Genomic DNA, 13,821 nt, shown 5'->3' on the forward strand with positions numbered 1-13,821 from the left:
TTTTAGAAATAAAATTGCTTTGGGAAACTGCAATGGGACAGCTTCCAGTGAACTAAACTGGAAGTGCCTTTCAAACATAGGGATGCTCATCCTTTTCTATCCCCTTTCTTTCTATTATCCATCTGCAATTCTCATGGGGAGACAGAGAGGTCTCTGTTATTTCCTGGTCTATGCTTTTCTTCCCTCTCTCCCCTCTCCCTGTCTTTCACCACTGAAATATCTCAGCAATGCCAGGAGGCTGGTATGCCCCGGGAGGGTAAGAATAGTCTATAATGGCAGAGATCACTCCTGTTGTTGTTTGTCTACTCGCAGTTGTCTGGACAGAGGATCCACACAAGAGGTAGGAGCAATTGGATCTGAGAAGCTAGAGCTTTCACAAGACAAACTGTTAAAACCTTAAGAAGATTTGTTCCAACCTCCAAAACTAACGGTCCTGTTCAAATCAACAAAATAATCTTTTATCAATACGTTGTTGTGGCCGGGTTTCTCATTTCCATCCTTGACCCTTAGCAAAAATTCCTTTTTTTTTTTTTCTTTTTTTTTTTTTTTCTCTTTTCCCCCCTTCCTTCCCTGGCTAGGTCTACTCTCCTTTTGAAATGCCAGAATTGTTAGGACATCAGGAGCTGGAAGTGTTGTGAGCCTGTTCAAACATGGAGCGCTGGGACTCGCTGGGATTTTTGATTGTCACACTCAACTATAACGTGACTATTGTAGGTAAGTGCTTTAAAACAGCTCTCTTCTTTCTTTTGCTGCTCCGTATCCTGAAGCCACCCAAGTGTCCTACTAATAATCAACTTTAATTTCTAGCCATGCCTCTGTGATCCTTACAATAAAAAGTTGTTATTTAGATACATGATATGAGTGGTTAATGTATTTATTTTCTTGTTAAACAGATTCCTACTCCCTCTCTGATAGATTATTTTCTGAACTTTATGTAAAATATTCTGGCAAGGTTTTCAAATTTGGCGCTTCTTGGTGCCTGACCTTCCAGTCAGCTCTAATGGCTGTTGTAGGGATCATGGTGAAAACTCACAGAAGTAATGCTTTATTTTTACCACATAAAGTGAATGTATGCAATAGCTTTAGTGATGAATTAAAAAGTTTAAAGCAGGGAAAAAAAATCCCTCTCTTTTCAAGGAAGAAGTTTGTCATTTATTACCGTTGTGGTTAATTAGCATTGCTTTTCATTCTTTATTTTTATAAACGAACGAAGTTCACATGCACAAAAAAAAAAACCAAAACAAAATGCAGTTGTGTTTTCCTCAGCTAGCAGTCACCTGAGAGCTGCTTTTTTTTTTTTTCCCTTTGTATTTAAATAAGACACTGTTCCTTTTTCATGGGCTACTTTGAGCAAAGTGTGAGCCGGAGAAAAACTTTCAAGGGCCTTTCAAAGACCTTTCGCCTCCAGCCGTGGACAGTTGCTGTAGTTTGTGTTGTGCATTGCAAGGAGTATCCAACCAAGCCGCAGGGGGGGCGGTGAAGGGGCTTGTTCTAGTATGTTTAATCAAGATTGAGTCATTAGGGAAGGTGATGTGTGGAGGGGTTATCTCTAAAATGTATGTCATACTAAACTACTTCCTAAGGAGCCATTGATTTTTCTCAAGCAGCAGTCCCTATTGTACGTGTTCTAATTAAAAATTGATAGTGAAATAGCATGTAGTATTTTGAGCTTAATTAACTAATGTGCTTCAAACACTTTGAGGTCCTCACAGGGAAAAAATGCTACCTAAGTATGAAACATCGCTTGCTAAAGATGACTGATTCTGTACAGCTGGTGTTTTCTATTGACCCACACTACGTTGAAAAGAGAGTAACAGTACAGCCTGTCACCAAAATGCAAGAAACTGAAAACACAGCAAACCCACCACTAAAGTTCAGGTGATTAAAGATAAAATGGAAAGGCCTCAGTTTATTTATGGTTAGATAATATATTATTTTGCCAGGAGCAGCAGGTTGCTCTGATGATCTCTCATATAGCTTATATATCCTTAACCTTTTTCCAGCTGAAGTTTTTCCCTCTTCAGAGTGCAGTTTTACTGTTCTAGCCCATAATCAGCTTACTAGCCACAAATGGTTTATATGCTTTATATGGGGCATTCGAACTGCATGTTCAGTACAATAATAGGTATCATACAGTGTTGCAGAAATATTTAAATATTTAAAATTCACACCAACTACAGGGAAACAGCTTTATGGGAAATAGAAAGGAATGTTGTTGAAGACAATACCTGTAAATAATCATATATTTTATAGAAAAAATTCTTTGGGATCTGGATTTTTAAAAAGCCTTTAGAATGTGTGTTGGTGCTATTTCACAGACTGCCTTTAAAAACTTGTGTGCGTGTGAGATGTGCGGTCACTATTAATGACTTGAGGTTTTCAGTGCATTTCTCAACCATTAATTCCATATAACATGCTCGTCTTCAGTCACTGCTGTTTTGTGACAGTCTTGCTGTTTGTCTGTCTGTGGTTACAACTGGTTTCTTAACCATTTCTTAAAGCACAGAATCAATCTTATCACTCTTTGCCATTTTGTGTTTTTGCTTTTTGTTCCTAAGTGGTTTTTTTTCTCTTTTCTTGGCATGTTTTAAAAATATGTGAAATTAAAGCAGGGGATTATTAAATTAAATTACTTTTCCAAAACCATATAGGGAACTAGTAACAGGACTCAAAAGGAAACTTGAGAAATTCAAGTGCTAAACTTAACTTCAGATGTTGAATTTTTCCATGTGGTTGTACAGGATATATTTTTAATTTTTGACAATATAGTAGTATATTTTTAGGCCTTCCTATCCTGCCCAGGAAAAGGATTTCTTTTTTTCTTTTTTTATTTTTCTTTTTTTTATTTTTAATAAATAAAGCTGTCAGTAATACTGCAGTATGTGTAACTTTACAAAAAACTTTTAATAAAAACCTACCCCATCCAAAAGTCCTCCAAGAAACTATCATGAACAATACAGTCTCATCTAAAAGATATGATACGTAGGGTAGCAATGCCTGATCGTTCACTGCTGTTGGTGTAATTGAATAAGGATAAGGCCTGATCTTTCCCACCAAAGTGGATGAGACCAAGACCTACCTAAAGCAATTATATGAAAAAATTCAGGGAAAGATGAAGTAAGCGATGTATGAAAATGCCAAGCTCGTAAGGCTCCACTTGGTGTTGGTATCAAGAAAGAAGGGAACTTTTGGTCTGAATGGAAGGAGAAGCTGCGCGCCAAGGTGAACGAAGGTTGGAAGACATGATCAAGATGGGGCGACCAAAGAAGCAGCAGAGAGAAACGACCAGGGTACACATGTACGCACACAAATGTACATTTGCAGAACATTTTGCATAAGTTTGCTAATAGCGCCTGTTAACTAGCTTGCTAGTAAATACCCGTCTAAACACAACAGAGAGATTTTGTTGGCTATAGTAAACTTTACATACAATTTCACAGCCAAGACCAAGAACAAATACTATGTCATGGAACAATCTTTTGTATCTAGAAGAGTTTCGTACTGTGTTAGATGATCTATATTATTCAAACAGGACAAAATTCAGGTGCAGAGGTATGAAACCAACAGCGAGGAAGAACTGTAAGTGAAATGGGATTACTCACTCAATTGTGAACTCCTCTTATCAGATTTGGACATGTTCAGAGTATTTTTGTTAGGCTGAGGTTTCAGTTGGCATGGCTTATTTTACGTCAGAAACTTACACTGTCGAGTCTAGATGAAGGTTATGGAATGTGTCAGCTAACATATTTTCACACGAGTTTCAGTCCCAGACAAAACAAAGCCAAAGAGGAGCTCTTAAGAGAGGAGACTGATTACAGAGGCTATTTCTTCAAATGTCTTGTGTATAGAGAGAGCATCACTACATTACCTGCCTTCCTTTCCTTCTCAGTGCTCTGACTCTTTTTCTTTCCTTTTCTTCTCTTCTAGGAAAGATCTGGCTAATGTTAGTAATTCTGCTGCGAATGGCAGTGGTAGTGTTAGCAGGCTATCCGCTCTACCAAGACGAGCAGGAGCGCTTCGTCTGCAACACCCTGCAACCAGGATGCTCCAATGTTTGCTATGACTTGTTCTCTCCCGTATCTCACTTTAGATTCTGGCTTATTCAGACTGTGTCTATCCTGCTACCTTATGCTGCATTCAGCATTTATGTTTTGCACAAGGTAGCTATGTACCTTGTAAGAATGCACTGTGTGGTGCATGGGTGCGAAGGGAATAAAGCTTTATTAAGCCCCAAAGACCTGAAGGAGCTCTGTAGAAGTGCTGTTGTCAATAGATTAGATTGTGGTGCAGATAACCTAAGTGTCCTTAATTTTTCTGGGGCATATACTGTTCATCTTTTTTTTAGGACACTACTTGAGGCTGCCTTTGCAGCTGTGCAGTATTTTCTTTTTGGATTTTTTGTTCCTGAGCGCTTTTCCTGCTACCATTCGCCTTGTACAAGCACAGTTGATTGTTACATCTCCCGGCCCACTGAGAAATCCATCATGATGATTTTCATCTGGGGGGTCAGCAGTCTATCCTTTCTGCTTAGCTTTGCTGATCTTGTCTGTGCTCTCCGGAGAATGACAGCAAGAAATCAAAAGAACAAACCGCTGGCAAACCTCCACGTAGAGAATGACTGCATTTTAAATCTTCCCCCAGTACAGCATGGTAGCTCTTCTCCACCTCAAAATCAAGACTATCCGGTATCAAAAAGCAGCCAGACCAGTGATGGCTCCTGCTCACTTCTCTCTGAAGAGGAAGAAGAGGCTGTTCTTCATCCTGAAGTGGTCTCTCAGCAAACGGCCAGCACTAACCTTAACAGCAACAGCAATAAGCCCTGTATATCAGGAGATCTTGCTGTTAAGCAAGATAGCACTGAAGAACCCTTGTATGCTGGTGGCCACCAAGGGACTACATGCAGGCAAGTGAGAACCAGGCTTCAGCAAGACTTCATTAAAGATACTGCCCTGACTTTGAGACCTCAGATCAAGTCTCACCTTGGAGTTTCTTCCTCTGTAGTTCAGAGCAAGCTTTTAGGATACTACCCTTCAGCTGAGCTAAAAAACCCTGATGCACAATCGAATTATAGCAGTACTAGTTGCTTGAGATCAAAAAAGTCCGAATGGGTATAGAGCCAGTGAACACTACCCTATGACCCTGGCAGGACAAATCATTGCATCACTGAGGAGGTTTCAGATAGTTTCAGCTGGATCCCTCGGCTGTGGTTATGCTGCAGAGACACTCTACTATGCTGTGTTCCTGCATTGAAGAGGAAGCAAAAACCTCGGATAAGAGTTTGAAGGATACTACATTAAGGGAACTGTTCTTTGGAAAATGTAACATCTTTATGTTTTTCTGAGTGTAGGTGACTTTAAAAAGCTGTGGACTGTCACTGATGTGACTGACCTGGTTTTCCAGGAGTATGTGTGAACGCTTGTTTACCCTAACCTAGTTTTATTGCAAAAGATTGAGCTTAGGAAAGATGTGATTTTTAAACACAATTGTACATTGTCTACTGTCAGAAGGTTAATTTAACTCCTCATACTAAATTCTCGAAGCCCACTCTAAGAGAGGATATTCAAGCAAGAAGAGTAGACAGTGAATAAAATAAAAATACATGTTTTGTAGCAAAGTGTTAATGTGCAAAAAAAAACCCCTGGATCTTACTGATTGAAGGCTATACCTGTCCTAGTTAGCAACGCCATGGCAGTACCTTTCTCTGACCCTGAGGTCAGCTGGCACAGTCTGACCATGTCTGAGTTACTCAACTCAAATAGCTGCCAAAACAGGGTGGCTGCATCCAGATTAGCTGTTGGGAATGGTCCTGTGCTCGAGAATTGCTCAGGAGATGACTAGGAGGCGTGAGCCACAAGGGTGTCAGAGAGTGCTCCAGCAGCTTGACAGTGCAGGGGACTGAGCTCCAGTGCCCATGCCCTGGCACTACTGACTGTGCTCTAGTGTAGATGTACTACTGACATGTCTACAAGGTGTTACGTGTCTCAATCTGAAATAGTCACACTAGGCTCTTGATTTCAGTAGGGGGAATGAGTCACCTGACCTGTTTTAGGCATCTCTGAAGGTAAGATGAGTCATTTTCTAGATATACCTATTTCTCCCACAATGTGATTATCTCAGACCTGGGCTTAGGGAAAATGGTTTCTACCCTGAAAGAAGGATATAGTGGCAATGTCTATATCAAAGTGCTCACCCTCTTCGTCTGACAGACTTCTAATGTTAATAATTTGAAAATGTGTCTAAATTGAGTGAATCACAGAAGATTTTATTACTGTCATGCTTTGTGCTTTCCTTCAATGTTAATTCTGTTGCATTTACATAAGCGTGGTCCAGCACTGAAGCACAGCAGTGCGTGAGCTGAATTTTCTTTTAGCTACAAGTCAGTGGGGGTTGAAGGCTGCATATACCTGCAGATCATCAATGGGAGTGGATGTGGAGGAGCATGTACTCAGAGAAATGTACTGGTGGTAGTGCCTTACAAAACAGATTATTCAGAGGGTGGCAAGAGCTTGTATTTGTAGACGCTGTTTGGAGCTGGAGTAGCTCCCTTTCCATTTAGACCCATGCAGAGGAGAAAACAGGCACAGATCCAGTCTTGCTCTTACTCTGCCATATAACAAGTTTCTGTAATGACTTAATGGCTGACTCCTCTGTGCAGAACATCAAGGGACAATAGCTTTCACATTGTTCTTTTTCTCTCCTGTGGGTGCAGAAATCTTTAAGACAGTTTGGCTCATACAGTCTGTGTATCATTTCTCACACATGCAAGGTAAGGACTAGCACTTAATTATCCCTCATCTTCTGCATCCCCTCAAAAATTAGGTAGCTTAATAGAGGGACAGAACTGCTCTTTGGGTCGGGAGGCAGAATTTACTTCTGCCTGCGAAGTACTTTGGGATCCTGAGGTATGCTACAGAGGTGGTTAATTACTACCTTCTAAATAAAGCTTTCCTCTCTATTAACTGTGTTTGTTTCTTTTATCATGCATGCTTGTTGTATGATTTGTCATTTACAGGGTAGGAGCAGCATTAATTATTAAACTTATCATAGGCAGAAAAACATTAAATATTTCAACTTCTCATCCTCCAAAGCCTCTTTAACGGGGTCTGTGCTGATTACACATATACCAGGACAAAACATTGCAACAATGAAACCTTTTATGATTCATTGCATCTTCTCAGCTGCGGGAAGGAATGCAAGGAACAAATGTGGATTCAGTCTATCGTGTACATCCCTCAGCGTGAGATATAAATAGGGTAGGATAAATAATAAATGCGTTGTGGCTGGACACAGTTTGCTTTTTTGTGTCTCTAGCTAGACATCTTTTAATGACTAAGGAGTCTCATTTCAAATCAGAAAGATCCTGTTTGTGTTGAAATGGAAAATGAAATTAGTGAACTTTTTCCTTATTCTGTTTGTGGTTTCTTGTTGTGAGATTGTGGCCTTTGGTTTGTGTCACTCAGCTGCAGACCTGGCTGCTTTTAGGACTTGTGGACCCTTTGACTCATAATCAGAGTCAGTGTAATAAGCACTTAATGTGTTTATAAAAACTGCATACTAACAGCAGGATTTGTATGAGCTTTTCACTGGGGAGTGAATAGAAGCTTCTGGCATCAACAACCTGCTCCTAAGGGAATGTCTCTGACTCTCTTCTAACAACTATTTCCAAGTCATGTTTATTAATTACAAAGACATGGTTTTACAAACTGGGCGGATTTACTAGCAAGGGAAGACCAAGGGAAGATGTGCAAACGTGTTTGAACTATTCTGAGCTTCCACAGCTCAAGCAAATGAGAAGAGATCGTTGGCAGGGGTATCTGCAATGGGGAGGAGGAAACAGGAAAGAAGATCTGTTCAAAAGAACAAAGAGGATCACCTCTAATTTCTCTTTATATTCAATACCACTGAATGTTAAGGTACTGTGAAGATGTCTAGATGTCCTAGAAAGAGTGAGTAAAAGAAGTAATAGATGTGGAGCAAGGAAGCAACAAGATTTTCTGCTCTTTAAGCAAAGATTTAGTCTTTTAAATTTGTGAATTGATTTTGCAAGTCCTTCCAGAACATATTTAATACTCAGAAAAAAGTTACAAAACCTGCTTGTTATATTTGCCAGTGTGTCGTTCTTAACCCATCTGCTTCAGAAAAGCATTTCTGAAGATGTGTTGAAAACACAATACTCCTAATCCTGCCCTCAGGAAGCTTTGTCTTGCATTCAGACAAGGCTGCCATAGCTGCAGCACAGGTACCACGTGCACCCTGAGGTGTGTTTATGGAACGATACATAAGCTACATATATTACTCATCCAGTCTTGGGTGGTACTGAACATGAGACTATACAGAAAGGAATTGAGCTCCCTGGAAATAAGAGTTGGAACTGATCAGGAAATGTGTGATAAAATAGTTTTCACACAGGAAATAAAATTTTAATTGGAAAATTATAAAATACCTAAAAAAATGTTGTTTTCTTAGTATCTTCAACTGCATCATAACTCTTCTCTTGCTAAATAAGTATCTACTAGGCTGCTGGAGACCCGGAATTTCCATGTTTTCCATGCAGCAAAATCAAGTATCACTGGGAGTTTCTGCAATATCAGCATGATTTAAAGAAAAAAAAAAACCCACACAATTTTTTTTACCCCTAAATAAGATAGATTTTTAACAAAAAATTTTCTGAACAAAATTTTTCAATTTCTTCTGTTTTGTTTTATTTTGGAATATGTTTTTTAATACTGAAATAGAAGCCAAACTCCAAGTTTCAATCAGTTATAACCACTTTCTCCTCTTTCCTCACACTCTAGGTTGGGTCACTTTGATTTACTCTCATCAGCATAATGGAAAGCTGTGACTCTGTCTTCTCTTGTGAAATACGCTGTAGACAGGTGCCTAGGGAATGCATAATTTCCCATTAGCGGCAGTTGTTCTCCATGAATCTCTCAGTTCAGACCAGAATAAGTATTAAATCTGAAGTTAACAATGTAGAGACATCCTTAGTGTATTCTTTCAAGTTATTAAAATTATCTGCCCTTATGTGATACATCGTTATTGCAGTGATTATCTTTCTAGAAGGGATCATTAAAGAGGATATTAATTGCACATTATTTTATTTTAATGTCATTATTACAATGGAGAACAGATAAATTATTACTGCTTGTAGTATTTTAGGATAATAAAGAAATGCATCTCCAAAAATAGGAAAGTAGAGTAGTTGAAAAGGCTGTTCTTTAACTTCTGTCTTTTGTACTACTTTTAATAGCCTGCTGTTCAACTGATAGAGAAGTAATTTTACAATGTAATGCTCTTCTACATTGTAATTGAGTTGCTACAATGTTCTGCAAATTAGATGGTCTCTGTTCAAAGTCATAGCATGAACTCTTGGCCTGTGATGCACAGCAAGGCCGATTCTGGAAAATGAGTTCACCAATGCAGAAATCTGATCAGAAAGTATGAACTGTATCTCTACAATTAAAATTATCCAGCATCCATGTAGCTAGATTACAATCACAATCTAGTTCACTGGCTTTTGCCTTCTCCCACTTTCCCTTTTTATTTCTTCTGTTTGGGTTTGATGGGCAGGGTGTCCCAGGCCATCTCCACAACTACGATTTAATTATGGGAGTACACATACAGTGCTAAGCCCAAAGACTGTTTTCTGATCCTGCGCCATTTACAACGTGGAAATGCCAGGAGATAGAGAGCTGTCTCTAATTCAGGTTCTGCAGCTAACACTTTAGGTTGAGTAGTGGATTAGCTTTGAAAAGCTTTCACTGATGAACAATTTACTGAGTAAAGATGATGGCAGATTCTGAGCTTTTCTTTAGAAACTGAAGTTTATATATATGGTGCCCTCAAGAAAGATGGAGGATTTGGGGTCAGCAATCAGAAGTAAGGCCTTTCACTTCTGGCTTTTCTATGTGTGTAGCATTTATTTTGCTTGTGACGTTTTAGGCACCACACACTGGAGTGTGTTTGGGGATTTTCTTTCACTGAACATGTTACTTTTGGCAAAGAAATAATAATAATGGAAAGAAACAGAAGATTTTGACCTAGCAGAATTAATTTTTGCATTTTCCTCTGTGACTTTCTGCCTTTTCCTAGTACTGAAGATAGGCAATTTTTTTTTTTTCCTGAGAGAAACCAGGATAAGATGCTTCTAGAGCCCCACTAGGCCTGTTAAGCGATGCCTTCCTTGTCCTGACAAATTAGACACCCACTTAGACACCCACTCCCTCTGCTCATTTCTCTAGAAGTCAGTGTGAGTGTTTCTTACTTCTGACAGACCATATACAGTGCAACTAGCTCCTTCTTTCTGTTACCTGCTTTTTCCTAAAGCTCTGTGCTATCCTATGTTCAAAGGCAGGCAGATGGACAACTCATGTAATACATTGGCTAACAAATCCAAGCTTTCTTCTGCTTCAGCAAGCCTCTTTCTAAAGCATTTTTCTGAAACATAAACATGGAATATCTATAACACAGTTTACCAAATGTGATGCATTGATAGATACCTGTTTGTACAGGTTCACCAGAGACTTTCATATATGTCTTGGTGCACAGTCTGGAAAGGATCCTGACCTTCAAATGACTGGAGAAAACCACAGAATTTGCATTGCAGCCCCACTCCTGTCTCCCACCAGTCACTCAGAACTGATCCCACAGAGCACAAACCCGTATGAAATTCAAAAGATTACCCTAAATTAAGGAATGATCTAAACACAGATTTTTTTTTGTAATGGAGATGATAGACAGAGAGGTGGTAACAATTATCCACCTCCTGGCCTGGAGTTATGTGAAACACAGAGTTATTTCAATTTAGAAGAAATCCATCTCAATTTTCAGAATCTGTAGCAATAGAATCTGAAATGTGCAGATAAATAAGAAATAATTTCTCCAAATTACCTATGTCTGAGAGACATATTTCATGACTTCTGGACAGAAATATTGATAACCCCTTAGAACAACAGTCTCATATTTCCTATTTAGTTAGCTCTCTGTACTTTTAAAGCAAATATCCTTAAAATGGTACCAGTGTGGTTTAAACTTGGCAGCTGACATTTCATTCCTCCTCAGGACAGTACTTCTCACACAAAAAAAGGGGTTGATTAAAACATCCAAGCACTTGTTTTATTCTTATATGAGATTCCTAAAATATTCCTACAAGGTTCACTTCCAGAAACAATTTGGCTCAGCACGCTTTACCTTTTGAGAAGTTTTGCTGGTATAATCCAAAGATCCTACAAATTAAAAATAAAGGCTTCAGCAAAACATTTAGGCTGTTCACTTCTGTTGAAATGCTTGTTGATACCAGTGGGTAATATTTTTGTTGCACGGGACCTGGGGTCCAGCCTACTAGAAGCTGGGCACCAGCTCAGTTTAAATACTGTCCCACACTGCTTCTGACACCAAGTTCTATACAAATTTTGCCCTGGTTTTGGATTGTATGCACAGTCATCATAAGAACAGTTCAGCTGGGGCACCAAAATACAACTTTCAGGACTTTCCAGTCTCTACAGAGCTGTCCACTGCATCCCTGCAGGAAGCCTGTAGGCCCCTGCCAATACAGACTGAACACCTTAAACATGGATTACTTCTGTTGATTCATGAGAAATTAGTAGATTAGTTGAAATGAATCCTATGCTATAGGGTTACACTGAGAAACTGTTGCAAAGCTAAGGCCACCTTGCAAGAGCAACCCTTTAGTAGATATGTATTAGAATTGCACGCACACCTCTGTGTCTGCAAAGTTAACCATAGATAAATTTATTTGGACTGGAGAATGAGCGAGATCTTCCTTGAAATTGGATTATATAAAGAATATCATGAGGGTATGGGTGCCTCAGTCAGCAGCTGATAGAGGACCTCACCTACCATCTCAGTGAGGACTGAGCTCCCTTGGTTCAGTCTTCCCTGCAATTTGGCACACCACCATGCAATGTGCATGTAAGTGTTTGCAGGAATTAGTTTGTAAAGGGAAAGTACTAGTGAGTGTCAGCTGCTTCCAGTTTTGCCAGTCTCTTTATATTCTGTCTGCCTCAATACCAGGTGGGGTCTCATGGTGCAGAAGGCTGTGGTTTTCCAGTACACCGGTTGCACCCCACATGGGGCTGCCCCAGCTGCCAGCACGTGTCTCAAAAAGCAGCAAGGTACAGCCTCCACCACCTACCCTGAAGTACTACATCCACCATTTTCAGGATCTTCGGCAAAGTGTGTTTCCAAAAATGAGGCAGAACTTGTTTACCAGACCAGCTGTGTTGCTGTACTAGTTGTAGCTGACTGTGTCTGCCTTTACTTTCCAGCCTACCAGCAGAAGCTAGCCAGTGCCATGCAGTTACTGAAGAGGCAGGATCCTGGTATGAAAGATGACCCAGGAATGGGGAAAATGTGGTGATAAACATGGTCTTTAGCTGCATACGGAGCATTCCCTCTTGCTGTCTTTCCCCACTTTGCCTGCCTTGACCCCTTTCCCCCTCATTGCGCTAGCATACCAGGACAAGGTGAGCGTCTTTGAGGCAAGCAATGGCAGATGCATATAGGCCCTATCCACTTCCCGGCTCTTCCAGCCCCCTCCAGCTTTGTCACAGGACAGCCCGTCTGTACCCTGGCCTAGACCGCTGTGTGCCCCAACCCATGGTAAGTCTGTTTCCAGAAGGAATTTCAGCATCTTGCTTCAGTGTGGCCATGGCAGTAGCTCTTACACGGGCAATGTTTTCTGTCCGTCCAGAGCTGTCTCTTAGTGCCCTTTGTGTTTACCAGAGCTCAGGTGGTTATTTTGGGGAAGGTGGTTCCCGTTTGTACCTCGGTACCTGGTAATTTGAAGTGACTGCCACCAGGAGGGTTGGTAGTGGTGATGAAATGTAGTGTGGGTCACAGAAAACCATGAGGAGAAGCTGCTCTGCTTGCAGCCATAGGCCTTCTGCAGATCTGGGGTGTCTTAAGTTGGCTTAATTGGCCTGGCTTATATCTGAGAGAAAAACCTTTGCAAAAGCTGCTTTAGACAGTCATTACATACTCAAGCATAGGCTAAGAAGCTTTACTGGCAGAAAACCTTACCGGAGACAGGCCTGCAAACACGAGCGTGTTTTTGAAAGCTCTTTTTTATGGGTTTTCCCACTAGAACGAGTTTGCCTTGCTGTTAGGTCTGTGTCAGCTGTGCGAGTGCTTAGGCAGGCAGCTGTTAATCTTGCCTTGGAGGAGAGACCTTTGTCCTTCTTTTGTAGATTTATGTATTATTTAGGTCCAAACACATGATGGTGTTAGTCTGAAGAGGTCTACAGCTGGGAAGGCTTTTCAATACTTTGACTATTTTTCTTTAAAAAAAAATAATTGTGACTCGCTGTCAGATGCCAAGTTCCCTTAAACCCTAGTGCACACCAGGAGACAGAGTCCCATCTGTCAAACACCCACTGGTGGCCATGAGGAATGGAGAACTTGTGGGTGTTTTTCAGAAACTGGGTACTTCCTCTTGGCTGACAGTCCTGTGTGAGTAAGGATGGGAAGCTTTACAGCCCGTGGATCTGGTGGGCATCCAAGTCTGGTCCCTGGCCCAGGCTGCATGCCCGTTGCCTTCCCCTCTGCCATAAGATAGAATCATAGAATCATAGAATCATTAAGGTTGGAAAAGACCTCTAAGATCATTGAGTCCAACCGTCAACCTGACACCACCATGTCCACTAAACCATGTCCCTAAGTGCCGCATCTACACGTCTTTTAAATACCTCCAGGGATGGGGACTCCACCACTTCCCTGGGCAGCCTGGTCCAATGCTTAACCACTCTCTCAGTAAAGACATTTTTCCTCACGTCCAATCTAAACCTCCCCTGGCACAACTTG

At 40.6% G+C, this 13,821-nt stretch overlaps 1 protein-coding gene across 1 annotated transcript; it reads left to right on the forward strand.

Annotated features, from left to right (window-relative positions):
• Positions 1-650: 650 nt before the first annotated feature.
• On the forward strand, positions 651-5,114 carry GJD4 (gap junction protein delta 4). The gene is made up of 2 exons (XM_009278641.1): positions 651-714; positions 3,928-5,114. Exons 1-2 carry the CDS (start codon positions 651-653, stop codon positions 5,112-5,114), a joined length of 1,251 nt encoding a protein of 416 aa, XP_009276916.1.
• The last annotated feature ends 8,707 nt before the right edge of the window (positions 5,115-13,821 follow it).

Source organism: Aptenodytes forsteri, unplaced genomic scaffold (assembly GCF_000699145.1).
Source record: "Aptenodytes forsteri isolate BGI_AS27 unplaced genomic scaffold, ASM69914v1 Scaffold257, whole genome shotgun sequence".
Lineage (NCBI taxonomy): Eukaryota > Metazoa > Chordata > Aves > Sphenisciformes > Spheniscidae > Aptenodytes > Aptenodytes forsteri.

Bases quoted from the DNA above. Each gene is read 5' to 3' on its own strand.
- GJD4 (XM_009278641.1), top strand. From the start codon at position 651: ATGGAGCGCTGGGACTCGCTGGGATTTTTGATTGTCACACTCAACTAT. The intron at 715-3,927 runs GTAAGTGCTTTA...CTTCTCTTCTAG, and splicing joins CTATAACGTGACTATTGTAG to GAAAGATCTGGCTAATGTTA.